At 45.9% G+C, this 20,392-nt stretch overlaps 1 protein-coding gene across 2 annotated transcripts in view; it reads right to left on the bottom strand.

The window, feature by feature from the left end:
* Positions 1-20,392, bottom strand: part of LOC139577348 (chondroitin sulfate proteoglycan 4-like) — an 85,986-nt gene that overhangs the window by 16,010 nt on the left and 49,584 nt on the right. For both annotated transcript variants that reach the window (XM_071404400.1, XM_071404399.1), the window contains exons 10-11: positions 19,211-19,409; positions 13,471-13,602 (exon numbers count right to left, since the gene is read on the bottom strand). In XM_071404400.1, the coding sequence (XP_071260501.1) occupies positions 13,471-13,602; positions 19,211-19,409 (331 nt within the window). The remainder of the gene's footprint in view (positions 1-13,470; positions 13,603-19,210; positions 19,410-20,392) is intronic.

Genomic DNA, 20,392 nt, shown 5'->3' on the forward strand with positions numbered 1-20,392 from the left:
GTAGCAGAGAGCGGAGTGGGTAGCAGAGAGCGGAGTGGGTAGCAGAGAGCGGAGTCGGTAGCAGAGAGCGGAGTGGGTAGCAGAGAGCGGAGTGGGTAGCAGAGAGCGGAGTGGGTAGCAGAGAGCGGAGTGGGTAGCAGAGAGCGGAGTGGGTAGCAGAGAGCGGAGTGGGTAGCAGAGAGCGGAGTGGGTAGCAGAGAGCGGAGTGGGTAGCAGAGAGCGGAGTCGGTAGCAGAGAGCGGAGTGGGTAGCAGAGAGCGGAGTGGGTAGCAGAGAGCGGAGTGGGTAGCAGAGAGCGGAGTGGGTAGCAGAGAGCGGAGTGGGTAGCAGAGAGCGGAGTCGGTAGCAGAGAGCGGAGTGGGTAGCAGAGAGCGGAGTCGGTAGCAGAGAGCGGAGTCGGTAGCAGAGAGCGGAGTGGGTAGCAGAGAGCGGAGTGGGTAGTAGAGAGCGGAGTGGGTAGCAGAGAGCGGAGTGGGTAGCAGAGAGCGGAGTGGGTAGCAGAGAGCGGAGTGGGTAGCAGAGAGCGGAGTCGGTAGCAGAGAGCGGAGTGGGTAGCAGAGAGCGGAGTGGGTAGCAGAGAGCGGAGTGGGTAGCAGAGAGCGGAGTGGGTAGCAGAGAGCGGAGTGGGTAGCAGAGAGCGGAGTGGGTAGCAGAGAGCGGAGTGGGTAGCAGAGAGCGGAGTGGGTAGCAGAGAGCGGAGTGGGTAGCAGAGAGCGGAGTGGGTAGCAGAGAGCGGAGTGGGTAGCAGAGAGCGGAGTCGGGGGCAGAGAGCGGAGTCGGTAGCAGAGAGCGGAGTGGGTAGCAGAGAGCGGAGTCGGTAGCAGAGAGCGGAGTGGGTAGCAGAGAGCGGAGTGGGCAGCAGAGAGCGGAGTCGGGGGCAGAGAGCGGAGTCGGTAGCAGAGAGCGGAGTGGGTAGCAGAGAGCGGAGTGGGCAGCAGAGAGCGGAGTGGGTAGCAGAGAGCGGAGTGGGCAGCAGAGAGCGGAGTGGGTAGCAGAGAGCGGAGTGGGTAGCAGAGAGCGGAGTGGGTAGCAGAGAGCGGAGTGGGTAGCAGAGAGCGGAGTGGGTAGCAGAGAGCAGAGTGGGTAGCAGAGAGCGGAGTCGGTAGCAGAGAGCGGAGTCGGTAGCAGAGAGCGGAGTCGGTAGCAGAGAGCGGAGTCGGTAGCAGAGAGCGGAGTGGGTAGCAGAGAGCGGAGTGGGTAGCAGAGAGCGGAGTGGGTAGCAGAGAGCGGAGTGGGTAGCAGAGAGCGGAGTGGGTAGCAGAGAGCGGAGTGGGTAGCAGAGAGCGGAGTCGGTAGCAGAGAGCGGAGTGGGTAGCAGAGAGCGGAGTGGGTAGCAGAGAGCGGAGTGGGTAGCAGAGAGCGGAGTGGGTAGCAGAGAGCGGAGTGGGTAGCAGAGAGCGGAGTGGGTAGCAGAGAGCGGAGTGGGTAGCAGAGAGCGGAGTGGGTAGCAGAGAGCGGAGTCGGTAGCAGAGAGCGGAGTGGGTAGCAGAGAGCGGAGTGGGTAGCAGAGAGCGGAGTGGGTAGCAGAGAGCGGAGTGGGTAGCAGAGAGCGGAGTGGGTAGCAGAGAGCGGAGTCGGTAGCAGAGAGCGGAGTGGGTAGCAGAGAGCGGAGTCGGTAGCAGAGAGCGGAGTCGGTAGCAGAGAGCGGAGTGGGTAGCAGAGAGCGGAGTGGGTAGCAGAGAGCGGAGTGGGCGGCAGAGAGCGGAGAAGGCTAACATTTTATGCGTTCCTATCCAATTGTGTTTTTTTGTTTGTTTCTTTGAGTTTAACTTTTTTTTTTTTACTTATTTTGTACATAATGTTGCTGCTACCGTCTCTTATGACTGAAAATAACTTCTGGACATCAGGACTGCGATTAATCACCACGGACTGGTAGAATCATTTTTTTCCTTTCACGAGTCTGACGAGCCCGACGCAAATGATAACCTGCTTTCTCGGGAACAGGCCCAGATCCCCGTGATTTGCGTGAAGAGAAGGCGGAGAAAAAGGGGCCGGAGGGCGGACTGCCTTCTGAGAATTCGTAGGCGACCGAATAAACCCCCACTTCCTTCCATTCTGTTAGCAAACGTGCAATCTGGAGAATAATATGGATGACCTACGCGGAAGATTAAACTACCAACGGGACATTCAAAACTGTAATATCTTATGCTTCACAGAGTCGTGGCTGAATGACGACACTATCAACATACAGCTGGCTGGTTACACGATGTACCGGCAGGATAGAACAGCGGCGTCTGGTAAGACAAGGGGCGGCGGTCTATGTATTTTTGTAAATAACAGCTGGTGTACGACATCTAAGGAACTGTTCAAGACGACTGTGCAAATAACACTGAAACATGCATGAGAGCACTAGCTGTACCGGAAGACTGTGCCATCACGCTCTCCGTAGCCGATGTGAGTAAGACCTTTTAAACAGGTCAACATTCACAAGGCCGCAGGGCCAGACGGATTACCAGGACGTGTACTGAGAGCATGCGCTGACCAACTGGCACGTGTCTTCCCTGACATTTTCAACCTCTCCCTGTCCGAGTCTGTAATGCCAACATATTTTAAGCAGACCACCATAGTCCCTTTGTCCAAGAACAATAAGGTAACCTGCCTAAATGACTACCAACCCGTAGCACTCACATATGTAGCCATGAAGTGCTATGAAAGGCAGAGAGCGGAGTGGGTAGCAGAGAGCGGAGTGGGTAGCAGAGAGCGGAGTCGGGGGCAGAGAGCGGAGTCGGTAGCAGAGAGCGGAGTGGGTAGCAGAGAGCGGAGTCGGTAGCAGAGAGCGGAGTGGGTAGCAGAGAGCGGAGTGGGCAGCAGAGAGCGGAGTCGGGGGCAGAGAGCGGAGTCGGTAGCAGAGAGCGGAGTGGGTAGCAGAGAGCGGAGTGGGCAGCAGAGAGCGGAGTGGGTAGCAGAGAGCGGAGTGGGCAGCAGAGAGCGGAGTGGGTAGCAGAGAGCGGAGTGGGTAGCAGAGAGCGGAGTGGGTAGCAGAGAGCGGAGTGGGTAGCAGAGAGCAGAGTGGGTAGCAGAGAGCGGAGTCGGTAGCAGAGAGCGGAGTCGGTAGCAGAGATTGGAGTCGGTAGCAGAGAGCGGAGTCGGTAGCAGAGAGCGGAGTGGGTAGCAGAGAGCGGAGTGGGTAGCAGAGAGCGGAGTGGGTAGCAGAGAGCGGAGTGGGTAGCAGAGAGCGGAGTGGGTAGCAGAGAGCGGAGTCGGTAGCAGAGAGCGGAGTGGGTAGCAGAGAGCGGAGTGGGTAGCAGAGAGCGGAGTGGGTAGCAGAGAGCGGAGTGGGTAGCAGAGAGCGGAGTGGGTAGCAGAGAGCGGAGTGGGTAGCAGAGAGCGGAGTGGGTAGCAGAGAGCGGAGTGGGTAGCAGAGAGCGGAGTCGGTAGCAGAGAGCGGAGTGGGTAGCAGAGAGCGGAGTGGGTAGCAGAGAGCGGAGTGGGTAGCAGAGAGCGGAGTGGGTAGCAGAGAGCGGAGTGGGTAGCAGAGAGCGGAGTCGGTAGCAGAGAGCGGAGTGGGTAGCAGAGAGCGGAGTCGGTAGCAGAGAGCGGAGTCGGTAGCAGAGAGCGGAGTGGGTAGCAGAGAGCGGAGTGGGTAGCAGAGAGCGGAGTGGGCGGCAGAGAGCGGAGAAGGCTAACATTTTATGCGTTCCTATCCAATTGTGTTTTTTTGTTTGTTTCTTTGAGTTTAACTTTTTTTTTTTTTACTTATTTTGTACATAATGTTGCTGCTACCGTCTCTTATGACTGAAAATAACTTCTGGACATCAGGACTGCGATTAATCACCACGGACTGGTAGAATCATTTTTTTCCTTTCACGAGTCTGACGAGCCCGACGCAAATGATAACCTGCTTTCTCGGGAACAGGCCCAGATCCCCGTGATTTGCGTGAAGAGAAGGCGGAGAAAAAGGGGCCGGAGGGCGGACTGCCTTCTGAGAATTCGTAGGCGACCGAATAAACCCCCACTTCCTTCCATTCTGTTAGCAAACGTGCAATCTGGAGAATAATATGGATGACCTACGCGGAAGATTAAACTACCAACGGGACATTCAAAACTGTAATATCTTATGCTTCACAGAGTCGTGGCTGAATGACGACACTATCAACATACAGCTGGCTGGTTACACGATGTACCGGCAGGATAGAACAGCGGCGTCTGGTAAGACAAGGGGCGGCGGTCTATGTATTTTTGTAAATAACAGCTGGTGTACGACATCTAAGGAACTGTTCAAGACGACTGTGCAAATAACACTGAAACATGCATGAGAGCACTAGCTGTACCGGAAGACTGTGCCATCACGCTCTCCGTAGCCGATGTGAGTAAGACCTTTTAAACAGGTCAACATTCACAAGGCCGCAGGGCCAGACGGATTACCAGGACGTGTACTGAGAGCATGCGCTGACCAACTGGCACGTGTCTTCCCTGACATTTTCAACCTCTCCCTGTCCGAGTCTGTAATGCCAACATATTTTAAGCAGACCACCATAGTCCCTGTGTCCAAGAACAATAAGGTAACCTGCCTAAATGACTACCAACCCGTAGCACTCACATATGTAGCCATGAAGTGCTATGAAAGGATGGTCATGGCTCACAACAACACCATTCTCCCAGAAACCCTGGATCCACTCCAATTTGCATACCGCCCCAACAGATCCACAGATGATGCAATCTCTATTGCCACTCCACACTGCCCTTTCCCACCTGGACAAAAGGAACACCTATGTGAGAATGCTATTCATTGACTACAGCTCAGCGTTCAACACCATAGTGCCCTCAAAGCTCATCACTAAGCTAAGGACCCTGGGACTAAACACCTCCCTCTGCAACTGGATCCTGGATCCTGACTGAACGGCCAGGCACAACTCCAACACCATCATTTAAGTATTCCGACGACACAACGGTGTTAAGCCTGATCACCGACAACGCCAGGACAACAACCTCTCCCTCAACGATGAGACAGCCTATAGGGAGGAGGTCAGAGACCTGGCCGTGTGGTGCCAGGACAACAACCTCTCCCTCAACGATGAGACAGCCTACAGGGAGAAGATCAGAGACCTGGCAGTGTGGTGCCAGGACAACAACCTCTCCCTCAACGATGAGACAGCCTACAGGGAGAAGATCAGAGACCTGGCAGGGTGGTGCCAGGACAACAACCTCTCCCTCAAAGATGAGACAGCCTACAGGGAGGAGGTCAGAGACCTGGCAGTGTGGTGCCAGGACAACAACCTCTCCCTCAACGATGAGACAGCCTACAGGGAGAAGGTCAGAGACCTGGCCGTGTGGTGCCAGGACAACAACCTCTCCCTCAACGATGAGACAGCCTACAGGGAGGAGGTCAGAGACCTGGCCGTGTGGTGCCAGGACAACAACCTCTCCCTCTATGTGATCAAGACAAAGGGAGATGATTGTGGACAACAGGTAAAGGAGGACAGAGAGCTTCAAGTTCCTTGGTGTCCACATCCCCAACAAACGAACATGGTCCAAGCACACCAAGACAGTCGTGAAGCGGGCATGACAAAACCTATTCCTCCTCAGGAGACTGAAAAGATTTGGAATGGGTCCTCAGATCCTCAAAAGATTCTACAGCTGCACCATCGAGAGCATACTGACTGGTTTCATCACTGCCTGGTATGGTAACTGCTTGGCCTCCGACCGCAAGGCACTACAGAGGGTAGTGCGTACGGTCCAGTACATCACTGGGGCAAAGCTTCCTGCCATCCAGGACCTCTATACCAGGCGGTGTCAGAGGACCCTAAAATTTGTCAAAGACCGCAGCCACCCCAGTCATAGACTGTTCTCTCTGTTACCGCTTGGCAAGCGGTACCGGAGCGCCAAGTCTAGGTCCAAAAGGCTCCTTAACAGCTTCTACCCCCAAGCCATAAGACTCCTGAACATCTAATCAAATAGCTACCCAGACTATTTGCATTACCCCCCCTCTCTCCCCCTCTTTTACACCGCTGATACTCTCTGTTGTTATCATCTATGCATAGTCACTTTAATAACTCTGCCTACATATTACCTCAATTACCTCAACTAACCGGTGCCCCTGCACATTGACTCTGTACCGGTACCCCCTTGTATATAGTCTCGCTATTGTCATTTTACAGCTGCTCTTTAATTACTTGTTACTTTAATTTCTTATTCGTATTTTTTTATTAATATTATTATATATATTTTTTTTTTTCCTTTAAACTGCATTGTTGGTTAGGGGCTCATAAGTAAGCATTTCACTGTCTACACCTGTTGTATTCGGCGCATGTGACTAATACAATTTGATTTGAATGTGTGCCATTGAGGGTGAACGGGCAAGACAAAATATTGAAGTGCCTTTGAACAGGGTGTGGTAGTAGCTGCCAGGCGCACCGGTTTATGTCAAGAACTACAACGCTGCTGGGTTTTTCACGCTTAACAGTTTCCCGTGTGTATCAAGAATGGTCCACCACCCAACGGACATCCAGCCAACATGACACAACTGTGAGAAGAACTGGCGTCAACATGGGCATAGAGTCCATTCCCCGACGATTTGAAGCTGTTCTGAGGGCAAAAAGGAGGGGGGGTGCAACTCAATAACAGGAAGTTGTTCTTCATGTTTTGTACACTCAGTGTATACTGATCACACAGAGGTCTGTGACATGGTTTATAAAACATCTCATACAGCCAATCTCTGACTGTCCTGGCACGTACGACTGGCAAACCTTCACGAGTCAACTGTGACTCTCCTCTCTCGCTCACACCCAGGTCAGCAATCTGGCCTAATTAGTCTGCAAATTGTTTTTATTTTGTCATTAAAAAGTATTTCAACTGAAATGTTCAGTGTTCAAATACTGACATTGATGGGGAGGGGGGGGGGGGGGGTTAATTAGTCTGTCAAAATAAGGAACTAAAACATTGACATTCAATATAGAAAGAAGAAGAAGAAGGAGGAAGATGAATATATAGGACAGAGAATACTAGTTCCTGTTGTGCGGTTGACTTCAACCAAACAAACATTTGAAATAATGAGAGAGATTAAAAAACACACAGAGACCGAGAACCTAAATATGGACTGACTTTCATCAAACTGTCCACTCGAGAATAAGCTTCAAACTGTAAACCAGAAACCAGAAACCTGGTTATCAGTCAACCTACTGTAAACCAGTGCCTGCAACCTGGCTATCAGTCAACCTACTGTAAACCAGTGCCTGCAACCTGGCTATCAGTCAACCTACTGTAAACCAGTGCCTGAAACCTGGTTATCAGTCAACCTACTGTAAACCAGTGCCTGAAACCTGGCTATCAGTCAACCTACTGTAAACCAGTGCCTGCAACCTGGCTATCAGTCAACCTACTGTAAACCAGTGTCTGAAACCTGGTTATCAGTCAACCTACTGTAAACGAGTGTCTGAAACCTGGTTGTCAGTCAACCTACTGTAAACCAGTGTCTGAAACCTGGTTGTCAGTCAACCTACTGTAAACCAGTGTCTGAAACCTGGTTATCAGTCAACCTACTGTAAACCAGTGTCTGAAACCTGGTTATCAGTCAACCTACTGTAAACCAGTGCCTGAAACCTGGTTATCAGTCAACCTACTGTAAACCAGTGCCAGAAACCTGGTTATCAGTCAACTTACTGTAAACCAGTGTCTGAAACCTGGTTATCAGTCAACCTACTGTAAACCAGTGCCTGAAACCTGGTTATCAGTCAACCTACTGTAAACCAGTGTCTGAAACCTGGTTATCAGTCAACCTACTGTAAACCAGTGTCTGAAACCTGGTTATCAGTCAACCTACTGTAAACCAGTGTCTGAAACCTGGATACCAGTCAACCTACTGTAAACCAGTGGCTGAAACCTGGTTATCAGTCAACCTACTGTAAACCAGTGTCTGAAACCTGGTTATCAGTCAACCTACTGTAAACCAGTGTCTGAAACCTGGTTATCAGTCAACCTACCAGGGTATTTTACAAAACAGCACAGGAATGAAATCATCAACATGTATTGATTTTCACAAAAAAGAAAAAGAAATCTGCTCTAAAGCACAATACAAATCCCTCATAATATAGTAACCATATCTAGGAAAACCAAAGGCTGGGCCTAATATATTGTAAAAGAGGTCATACAAGAAGTTTTGTAGTGATTCATACGTTGATGATGTGAAGAATATTTGTTGGTCTGTGGTGTGTAATGAGGAGCAACCAGATGCTGCTCTTGACACATTTATGAAATTGCTTATTCCAGTTACTAATAAACATTCACCCATTATTAAGAAAATGACTTTAAAAACGGTTAAATACCCTTGGATTGATGAGGAATTGAACAATGTTGAGGGGGACGAGGCAAAAAGGTAAATAAGTCTGGCTGCACAGATGATTGACAAATGTACTGTAAATAATAAATCATGTGATTAAACGGAATAAAAATAAGAAAATGGAGAGAGAGAGAGAGAGAGAAATGTTGGGGTCAGTTTATCTTTTCAGAACAGTTACAGAACGCAATGACGGAACTGTGGATTTATACGTGGCGGACTTGTACACAGGTGCTACCAACCATCTTTGTATTTTGACATACATGAGACTAACTAAGTGAAGCTACTGATAAAAATCGCTATATTGGTCAATGGTAGGTTTCCTGTTGGAAACCAGTCACAGACCATAGCATTTTGACCAGAATGAGGAAGTTCAATTTATACACATTCTAAAAATGTTTATATCTGTTTCATCTATTTAGTCATTTCACCAGTGGCGTTCGTTGCCGATTAAGATGAGGGTGTAACGTCCTGACCAGAGTGCTTATGTCACAGCTGTCAAACTCATTCCACGGAGGGCCGAGTGTCTGTGGGTTTTCGCTCCACCCTTGTACTTGATTGATGAATTAAGGTCACTGATTTGTAAGGAACTCCCATCACCTGGTTGTCTAGGTCTTAACTGAAAGGAAAAAACAAAAACCAGCAGACACTAGGCCCTCCATGGAATGAGTTTGACACCCCTGGCTTATGTGTTTTGCTTGTTTTAGTGTTGGTCAGGACGTGAGCTGGGTGGGAATTCTATGTTGTGTGTCTAGTTCGTCTGTTTCTGTGTCCAGCCTAATATGGTTCTCAATCAGAGGCAGCTGTCAATCGTTGTCCCTGATTGAGAATCATATATAGGTGGCTTGTTTTGTGTTGGGGATTGTGGGTGGTTGTTTCCTGTGTCTGTGTCACCACACAGGACTGTTTCGTTTGTTCGTTCGTTCGGCTAGTCTTTCCTGTTCTTCGTGCCTATATGTAAGTTCTCAAGTTCAGGTCTGTCTACGTCGTTTTGTAATTGTCCAAGGTTTTTTCGTGTTCGTCTTGTCTTTAATAAATATCAATTATGTCTGCATACAACGCTGTGTTTTGGTCCGACCCTTACTCCTTCTCCTCATCCGAGGAGGAGGAATTAGACAGCCGTTACAGAGGGAGGATGATTATTTTATTATGAGCATGGACTTATTTTCTATTACAGCATATTGTATGACTGTCAATCATATTCCATTCACCCAGCTCAACATACCATCGAAAGGTTTAGGCTACTACATGATACTCTAATGTTCCCTGTACCCATCACGAGGTTGCTACAACCTAGCCCATGAATGAACGTTTACAACGTAGGAGCCACAGGTTGAGAGAATTTTGGTGAAAGACCGTGACACATTCAATAGCGCGTTGTACACTCTTGCCTGCATCTAGGATGTCATCATTAGTCCAACAGTTGCAAACGAGAGTTTCTATTGGACAAAGGTGTGTTCAGCTGCATTCGATGCTAAGTAAGTGAAAATAAATATATACTACAAAATATAGCTCTCTCTCTCTCTCGCTTGCCCTTTATTTTGGAAGAAATGTATTTGTTAAAAGCGGTTGTCTTTTTTTAATTTGTTCAAAACTGTTCAACTATTGTCTTTCTCTCTGAGTCAACTACTCACCACATGTTAAACACTGCAGTGCTAGCTAGCTGTAGCTTATGCTCTCAGTACTAGATTCATTCTCTGATCCTTTGATTGGGTGGACAAGTCAGTTCATGCTGTAAGAGCTCTGATAGGAACTTCCTTCCATCTCATATTGCTTAAATACACAGCAAACCTGGTTTCAGAAAACAGATAAAGCAACACCTCACAGCAAAACGTCTCTCCCCTATTTGACCTACATAGTTTGTGTGTATTGATATGTAGGCTAGGCTACGTGTGCCTTTTTACAAAATGTATGTAGTTCTGTCCTTGAGCTGTTCTCTAATGATGTTCTGTATTATGTAATTCTGTATTATGTTTCATGTTTTGACCCCAGGAAGAGTAGTTGCTGATTTTGCCACAGCTAATGGGGATCCTATTCAAATACCAAATAGGCTGGAGGACGTTCTCTGGAAGTTGTTATAATTACTGTGTAAGTCTATGGAAGGGGGTAAGAACCATGAGCCTCCTAGGTTTTGTATTGAAGTCAATGTACCCAGAGGAGGACGGAAGCTAGCTGTCCTCCGGCTATACCATGGTGTTACCCTACAGAATGCTGTTGAGGCTACTGTAGACCTTCATTGCAAAACGGTGTGTTTTTTAATCAATTATTTGGTCAAGTGAATAGTTTATCTAAACTTTAATGTTTCACTTTTTTATTAAATTCACAGAGGAAGATCCTCCCTTTTCCTCTGAGGAGCCGCCATTGCCTTTCACATCTCTACCAGTGCATATGGGGGTAGAGGCTAGGAGGAGTCCATTTTGTGATTGGCAGTGGTGGAAAGTCTCCAAATGTCATACTTGAGTAAAAGATACCTTTTAATAGAAAATAACTCAAGTGAAAGTCACCCAGTAAAATACTACTTCAGTAACAGTCTAAAATTATTTGGTTTTAAATATACTTAAGTATCAAAAGTAAACGTAATTGCTAAAATATATTTAAGTATCAAAAGTACAAGTATGAATCATTTCAAATTCCTTAAATTAAACAAACTAGATGGCACAATTGTCCTGTTTTTTTCAAAATGTATGGATAGCCAGGGGCACACTCCAACACTCAGACATCATTTTCAAATGAATTATTTGTGTTTAGTGAGTCCGTCAGATCAGAGGCAGTAGGGATGACCAGGGATATCATCTTGATAAGTGTGTAAATTGGACCATTTCCTGTCCTGCTAAGCATTAGAATTGTAACAAGTACTTTTGGGTGTCAGGGAAAATGTATGGAGTAAAAAGTACATTATTTTCTTTAGGAATGTAGTGATGTAAATAGTAACGTACAGATACCCCCCAAAAACGACTTAAGTGGTACTTTAAAGTGATTGGGCAAATGCAGTAGGCCTATCTTTTTTTTTTTATTTATTTAACCTTTATTTAACCAGGTAGGCAAATTGAGAACACGTTCTCATTTACAATTGCGACCTGGCCAAGATAAAGCAAAGCAGTTCGACACATACAACAACACATAGTTACACATGGAGTAAAACAACATATAGTCAATAATACAGTGAAAAAAATAAAAAAATAAGTCTATATACAATGTGAGCAAGTGAGGTGAGATAAGGGAGGTGAAGGCAAACAAATATATGTATAAATAAATAAAATATAAAAGGCCATGGAGGCGAAGTGAGTACAACACAGCACGTAAAATAAAAACTAAAAAAACAATGGAATGGTTGGTTTGCGGTGGAAGAAAGTGCAAAGTAGAGACAGAAATAAAGGGGTGCAAAGGAGCAAAATAAATTAATAAATAAATACAGTAGGTAAAGAGGTAGTTGTTTGGGCTAAATTGTAGATGGGTTATATACAGGTGCAGTAATCTATGAGCTGCTCTGACAGCTGGTGCTTAAAGCTAGTGAGGGAGATAGGTGTTTCCAGTTTCAGAGATTTTTGTAGTTCGTTCCAGTCATTGGCAGCAGAGAACTGGAAGGAGAGGCGTCCAAAGGAAGAATTGGTTTTGGGGGTGACTAGAGAGATATACCTGCTGGAGCGCGTGCTACAGGTAGGTGCTGCTATGGTGACCAGCGAGCTGAGATAAGGGGGGACTTTACCTAGCAGGGTCTTGTAGATGACCTGGAACCAGTGGGTTTGGCGACGAGTATGAAGCGAGGGCCAGCCAACGAGAGTGTACAGGTCGCAGTGGTGGGTAGTATATGGGGCTTTGGTGACAAAACGGATGGCACTGTGATAGACTGCATCCAATTTATTGAGTAGGGTTTTGGAGGCTATTTTGTAAATGACATCACCGAAGTCGAGGATTGGTAGGATGGTCAGTTTTACAAGGGTATGTTTGGCAGCATGAGTAAAGGATGCTTTGTTGCGGAATAGGAAGCCAATTCTAGATTTGACTTTGGATTGGAGATGTTTGATGTGAGTCTGGAAGGAGAGTTTGCAGTCTAACCAGACACCTAGGTATTTGTAGGTGTCCACATATTCTAAGTCAGAGCCGTCCAAAGTAGTGATGTTGGACAGGCGGGCAGGAGCAGGCAGCGATCGGTTGAAGAGCATGCATTTGGTTTTACTTGTATTTAAGAGCAGTTGGAGGCCACGGAAGGAGAGTTGTATGGCATTGAAGCTCGCCTGGAGGGTTGTTAACACAGTGTCAAAAGAAGGGCCAGAAGTATACAGAATAGTGTCGTCTGCGTAGAGGTGGATCAGAGAATCACCAGCAGCAAGAGCGACATCATTGATGTAAACAGAGAAGAGAGTCGGTCCAAGAATTGAACCCTGTGGCACCCCCATAGAGACTGCCAGAGGCCCGGACAACAGACCCTCCGATTTGACACACTGAACTCGATCAGAGAAGTAGTTGGTGAACCAGGCGAGGCAATCATTAGAGAAACCAAGGCTGTCGAGTCTGCCAATGAGGATGTGGTGATTGACAGAGTCAAAGGCCTTGGCCAGGTCAATGAATACGGCTGCACAGTATTGTTTCCTATCGATGGCGGTTACGATATCGTTTATGACCTTGAGCGTGGCTGAGGTGCACCCATGACCAGCTCTGAAACCAGGGGGGGTTACTGTGGGTCACCCGGTTAGTCCATTCCAGCCATTACAATAAGCACGTCCTTCTATAGCTGCTCCCACCAGCCTCCAGTGCTTGGAACACCTTGAAGGGACTGTTCTCCAGATTGAGTACAAGAGCTGCGTTCTGGAACGTTCAATTGAACGGAAACAGTGCTGAACTGAACGGCCAGGTTTTTTTTTAAACGGGGTGGGGTTGTGGGTTGGGGAACGCTGTCAGCATGGCCACTTCTCTTTAAATAAGTCACTCATTTGTTTTCAAGTCACACCTCGCCACACCCATCAAACGGGAGCAAACTTATCTTAAAAAATCTGTACAAGAACGTTTTTTGGGGGGGGAACGTGTCGTTCGGTACAAACCGTTCCGCAACGTAGTAAAAGTTCAAGCGAACTGAACGCACCTCACGTTGCTAAGGGGAGAAGCTACAGAACCAGGTTAAAGGGCAAAGGGTTACCAGGAAGGCGCTATCTAGTTAAGAGGTGGAACAACTTTTCTATTAAAAGGGAGGAGTTAGTTACCTGGGAACACCTTGAGAGGTCTGTTAATCTCCAGGCTGAGGACCAGGGCGCTGGCTGTGATGCTGAAGATCTGTCGGGGGGCAAAGTTCACTCCGTCGTTCACCTGGAAGTTGAACCCTCCAGACATGGCACCTTTTAGTGGGAACGACACAAATAAAACAAACGTCTCTGATTCCTTTCTGCCCCAGGACAATAAGCTTCAAGGGCTCGTAGTTATCAAGCGTCTCAGAGTAGGAGTAATGGTCTAGGATCAGTTTTGCCTTTTAGATCATAATGAATATGACTATATGGACGGAGGGGGACCTGATCCTAGATCATAATGAATATGACTATATGGACATGGGGGACCTGATCCTAGATCATAATGAATATGACTATATGGACATGGGGGACCTGATACTAGATCATAATGAATATGACTATATGGACATGGGGGGGCCTGATCCTAGATCATAATGAATATGACTATATGGACAGGGGAGGACCTGATCCTAGATCATAATGAATATGACTATACGGTTAGAGGGGGGCCTGATCCTAGATCATAATGAATATGACTATATGGACAGAGGGGGGCCTGATCCTAGATCATAATGAATATGACTATATGAACGGGGGGGGGTACATGATCCTAGACTATAATGAATGTGACTATATGGACGGGGGGGGCCTGATCCTAGATCATAATGAATATGACTATATGGACAGAGGGGGGCCTGATCCTAGATCATAATGAATGTGACTATATGGACAGGGGAGGACCTGATCCTAGATCATAATGAATACGACTATATGGACGGAGGGGGGCCTGATCCTAGATCATAATGAATATGACTATATGGACAGGGGGGGACCTGATCCTAGATCATAATGAATGTGACTATATGGACAGGGGGGGACCTGATCCTAGATTATAATGAATATGACTATATGGACATGGGGGACCTGATCCTAGATCATAATGAATATGACTATATGGACAGGGGAGGACCTGATCCTAGATCATAATGAATGTACACCCCTCTGGTACCCCTCTGGTATCTACTACTATAGTACACCCCTCTGGTATCTACTACTATAGTACACCCCTCTGGTATCTACTACTATAGTACACCCCTCTGGTATCTACTACTATAGTACACCCCTCTGGTATCTACTACTATAGTACACCCCTCTGGTAACTACTACTATAGTACACCCCTCTGGTATCTACTACTATAGTATACCCCTCTGGTATCTACTACTATAGTATACCCCTCTGGTATCTACTACTATAGTACACCCCTCTGGTATCTACTACATCTAACTACTATAGTACACCCCTCTGGTATCTAATACTATAGTACACCCCTCTGGTATCTACTACTATAGTATACCCCTCTGGTATTTACTACTATAGTACACCCCTCTGGTATCTACTACATCTAACTACTATAGTACACCCCTCATGTATCTACTACTATAGTACACCCCTCTGGTATCTACTACTATAGTACACCCCTCTGGTATGTACTACTACAGTACACCCCTCTGGTATCTACTACTACAGTACACCCCTCTGGTATCTACTACTACAGTACACCCCTCTGGTATCTACTACTACAGTACACCCCTCTGGTATCTACTACTATAGTACACCCCTCTGGTATCTACTACTATAGTACACTCCTCTGGTATCTACTACTATAGTACACCCCTCTGGTATCTACTACTATAGTACACCCCTCTGGTATCTACTACTACAGTACACCCCTCTGGTATCTACTACTATAGTACACCCCTCTGGTATCTACTACTATAGTACACCCCTCTGGTATCTACTACTATAGTACACCCCTATGGTATCTACTACTATAGTACACCCCTCTGGTATCTACTACTATAGTACACCCCTCTGGTATCTACTACTATAGTATACCCCTCTGGTATCTACTACTATAGTACACCCCTCTGGTATCTACTACTACTACTATAGTACACCCCTCTGGTATCTAACTACTATAGTACACCCCTCTGGTATCTACTACTATAGTACACCCCTCTTGTATCTACTACTATAGTACACCCCTCTGGTATCTACTACTATAGTACACCCCTCTGGTATCTACTACATCTAACTACTATAGTACACCCCTCTGGTATCTACTACTATAGTACACCCCTCTGGTATCTACTACTATAGTATACCCCTCTGGTATTTACTACTATAGTACACCCCTCTGGTATCTACTACATCTAACTACTATAGTACACCCCTCTGGTATCTACTACTATAGTACACCCCTCTGGTATCTACTACTATAGTACACCCCTCTGGTATGTACTACTACAGTACACCCCTCTGGTATCTACTACTACAGTACACCCCTCTGGTATCTACTACTACAGTACACCCCTCTGGTATCTACTACTACAGTACACCCCTCTGGTATCTACTACTATAGTACACCCCTCTGGTATCTACTACTATAGTACACTCCTCTGGTATCTACTACTATAGTACACCCCTCTGGTATCTACTACTATAGTACACCCCTCTGGTATCTACTACTACAGTACACCCCTCTGGTATCTACTACTATAGTACACCCCTCTGGTATCTACTACTATAGTACACCCCTCTGGTATCTACTACTATAGTACACCCCTATGGTATCTACTACTATAGTACACCCCTCTGGTATCTACTACTATAGTACACCCCTCTGGTATCTACTACTATAGTATACCCCTCTGGTATCTACTACTATAGTACACCCCTCTGGTATCTACTACTACTACTATAGTACACCCCTCTGGTATCTAACTACTATAGTACACCCCTCTGGTATCTACTACTATAGTACACCCCTCTTGTATCTACTACTATAGTACACCCCTCTGGTATCTACTACTATAGTACACCCCTCTGGTATCTACTACATCTAACTACTATAGTACACCCCTCTGGTATCTACTACTATAGTACACCCCTCTGGTATCTACTACTATAGTACACCCCTCTGGTATCTACTACTATAGTACACCCCTCTGGTATATACTACTATAGTACACCCCTCTGGTATATACTACTATAGTACACCCCTCTGGTATCTACTACTATAGTACACACCTCTGGTATCTACTACTATAGTATACCCCTCTGGTATCTACTACTATAGTAAACCCCTCTGCTATCTACTACTACAGTACACCCCTCTGGTATCTACTACTATAGTACACCCCTCATGTATCTACTACTATAGTACACCCCTCTGGTATCTACTACTATAGTACACCCCTCTGGTATCTACTACTACAATACACTCCTCTGGTATCTACTACTATAGTACACCCCTCTGGTATCTACTACTATAGTACACCCCTCTGGTATCTACTACTATAGTACACCCCTCTGGTATCTACTACTATAGTACACCCCTCTGGTATCTACTACTATAGTACACCCCTCTGGTATCTACTACTATAATACACCCCTCTGGTATCTACTACTATAGTACACCCCTCTGGTATCTACTACTATAGTACACCCCTCTGGTATCTACTACTATAGTACACCCCTCTGGTATCTACTACTATAGTACAACCCTCTGGTATCTACTACTACAGTACACCCCTCTGGTATCTACTACTATAGTACACCCCTCTGGTATCTACTACTACATCTAACTACTATAGTACACCCCTCTGGTATCTACTACTATAGTACACCCCTCTGGTATATACTACTATAGTACACCCCTCTGGTATCTACTACTACAGTACACCCCTCTGGTATCTACTACTACATCTAACTACTATAGTACACCCCTCATGTATCTACTACTATAGTACACCCCTCTGGTATCTACTACTACAGTACACCCCTCTGGTATCTACTACTATAGTACACCCCTCATGTATCTACTACTATAGTACACCCCTCTGGTATCTACTACTATAGTACACCCCTCTGGTATCTACTACTATAGTACACCCCTCTGGTATCTACTACTACAGTACACTCCTCTGGTATCTACTACTATAGTACACCCCTCTGGTATCTACTACTATAGTACACCCCTCTGGTATCTAACTACTATAGTACACCCCTCTGGTATCTACTACTATAGTACACCCCTCTGGTATCTACTACTATAGTACACCCCTCTGGTATCTACTACTATAGTACACCCCTCTGGTATCTACTACATCTAACTACTATAGTACACCCCTCTGGTATCTACTACTATAGTACACCCCTCTGGTATCTACTACATCTAACTACTATAGTACACCCCTCTGGTATCTACTACATCTAACTACTATAGTACACCCCTCTGGTATCTACTACTACAGTACACCCCTCTGGTATCTACTACTACAGTACACCCCTCTGGTATCTACTACTATAGTACAACCCTCTGGTATCTACTACTATAGTACAACCCTCTGGTATCTACTACTACAGTACACCCCTCTGGTATCTACTACTATAGTACACCCCTCTGGTATCTACTACTATAGTACACCCCTCTGGTATCTACTACTATAGTACACCCTTCTGGTATCTACTACTATAGTACAACCCTCTGGTATCTACTACTATAGTACAACCCTCTGGTATCTACTACTACAGTACACCCCTCTGGTATCTACTACTATAGTACACCCCTCTGGTATCTACTACTATAGTACACCCCTCTGGTATCTACTACTATAGTACACCCCTCTGGTATCTACTACTATAGTACAACCCTCTGGTATCTACTACTACAGTACACCCCTCTGGTATCTACTACTATAGTACACCCCTCTGGTATCTACTACTATAGTACACCCCTCTGGTATCTAACTACTATAGTACACCCCTATGGTATCTACTACTATAGTACACCCCTCTGGTATCTACTACTATAGTACACCCCTCTGGTATCTACTACTATAGTACAACCCTCTGGTATCTACTACTATAGTACAACCCTCTGGTATCTACTACTACAGTACACCCCTCTGGTATCTACTACTATAGTACACCCCTCTGGTATCTACTACTATAGTATACCCCTCTGGTATCTACTACTATAGTACACCCCTCTGGTATCTACTACTATAGTACACCCCTCTGGTATCTACTACTATAGTACACCCCTCTGGTATCTACTACTACAGTACACCCCTCTGGTATCTACTACTACATCTAACTACTATAGTACACCCCTCTGGTATCTACTACTATAGTACACCCCTCTGGTATCTACTACTACATCTAACTACTATAGTACACCCCTCTGGTATCTACTACTATAGTACACCCCTCTGGTATATACTACTATAGTACACCCCTCTGGTATCTACTACTACAGTACACCCCTCTGGTATCTACTACTACATCTAACTACTATAGTACACCCCTCATGTATCTACTACTATAGTACACCCCTCTGGTATCTACTACTACAGTACACCCCTCTGGTATCTACTACTACAGTACACCCCTCTGGTATCTACTACTACAGTACACCCCTCTGGTATCTACTACTACAGTACACCCCTCTGGTATCTACTACCATAGTACACCCCTCTGGTATCTACTACTACAGTACACCCCTCTGGTATCTACTACTATAGTACACCCCTCTGGTATCTACTACTACAGTACACCCCTCTGGTATCTACTACTACAGTACACCCCTCTGGTATCTACTACTACAACTCCACTAGAAGACTAAGTTTGTACAGGTTTAGGATCAGGTCTTACCACTGTGGACGAACAGCAGCTGTCCCAGATGGATGTGCTGCAGGGTGAAGTTCAAGAGGGGCCTGGTGAGGGCGCTCTTCAGCGCCAGGTGGCCATTAGAGGGCGGAGTCACTATCACCTGCAGCTCCTCAGGGGGCGTGTCCTCATCCTGGGCATCCAGGTCCTCAGAGCGGATCTCTGTGACAGACCCCACCCACACCTGGGGAGACAACCAATCAAATCACTCACAAACTTGAGGCAACCAATCAAATTCTTATATCTGTCACTGACCCCATCCACGCCTTAGGAGACAAGCAAATCAATCACATTCAAAGGCCTTTTGTTTTCAACATATTTTAAATCGGTCAATTCCAATATACGTCTTACTCCCACATTGTTTAAAAGCCCTCTTCACAACACGTCAAAGGGCTTTACTGTAACCCAGCCAAGACCCAACTGTTATTGGAAGCAAGTTACTAAGTGAAGCCTGCTTAGTGCACCTAAGTGTTATTTGAAAAACAGCACTAACAGCAGTAATTAGCACTGGCGTGGCCTCTGACTTGTAGTTTGTCTTTTCATGTCAGGACTGAAACCGCTTTTAAAAAGACATCTCGGGAACTCTGACATTTCTGACTTGGAAACTCGTAGAAAAAAAAATAAGCTTTGAGTTTCCCACTTGGAAAATATCAGAATCAACCAATCCCACATTTAAAAAATATATATATAAAATACTCCTGTTTACACTCTGTAGTATTCCTCGATCACGTTTAGTGCTTAGTATATAATGTAGTATACAAGAAAACCTTCTTAGAACATTAATAAAGTTATACTACAACAGGTTGGTCAAAACAAGCATTGTTCAGACCAAACCGTTGTAAATAAAAAAAGCCTTTGACGCAAAAATGGGAATCTTGTTTTCTGTTCGCTACTCATCCAGTGTCCCATCAGCCCAGCCAGCCAATTCATAAACTTGATCTCCACTGTAAAACAAAAAGCATCAAGACATTATCTCCCCTTGCTTTTAGCCTAACATTTGGTTTGTCTAGAAGCAAGCTCGGCTCAGCCTCGTACCTGTGACCGCAGTACTGTTGTTTAGCACGCCCGCGTGTACAATTGCTTTATTTAAAAACATATTTATTTATTTATTTATTTCACCTTCATTTAACCAGGTAGGCAAGTTGAGAACAAGTTCTCATTTACAAT

This window comes from Salvelinus alpinus, chromosome 5 (assembly GCF_045679555.1).
Source record: "Salvelinus alpinus chromosome 5, SLU_Salpinus.1, whole genome shotgun sequence".
In the NCBI taxonomy this organism is placed as follows: domain Eukaryota; kingdom Metazoa; phylum Chordata; class Actinopteri; order Salmoniformes; family Salmonidae; genus Salvelinus; species Salvelinus alpinus.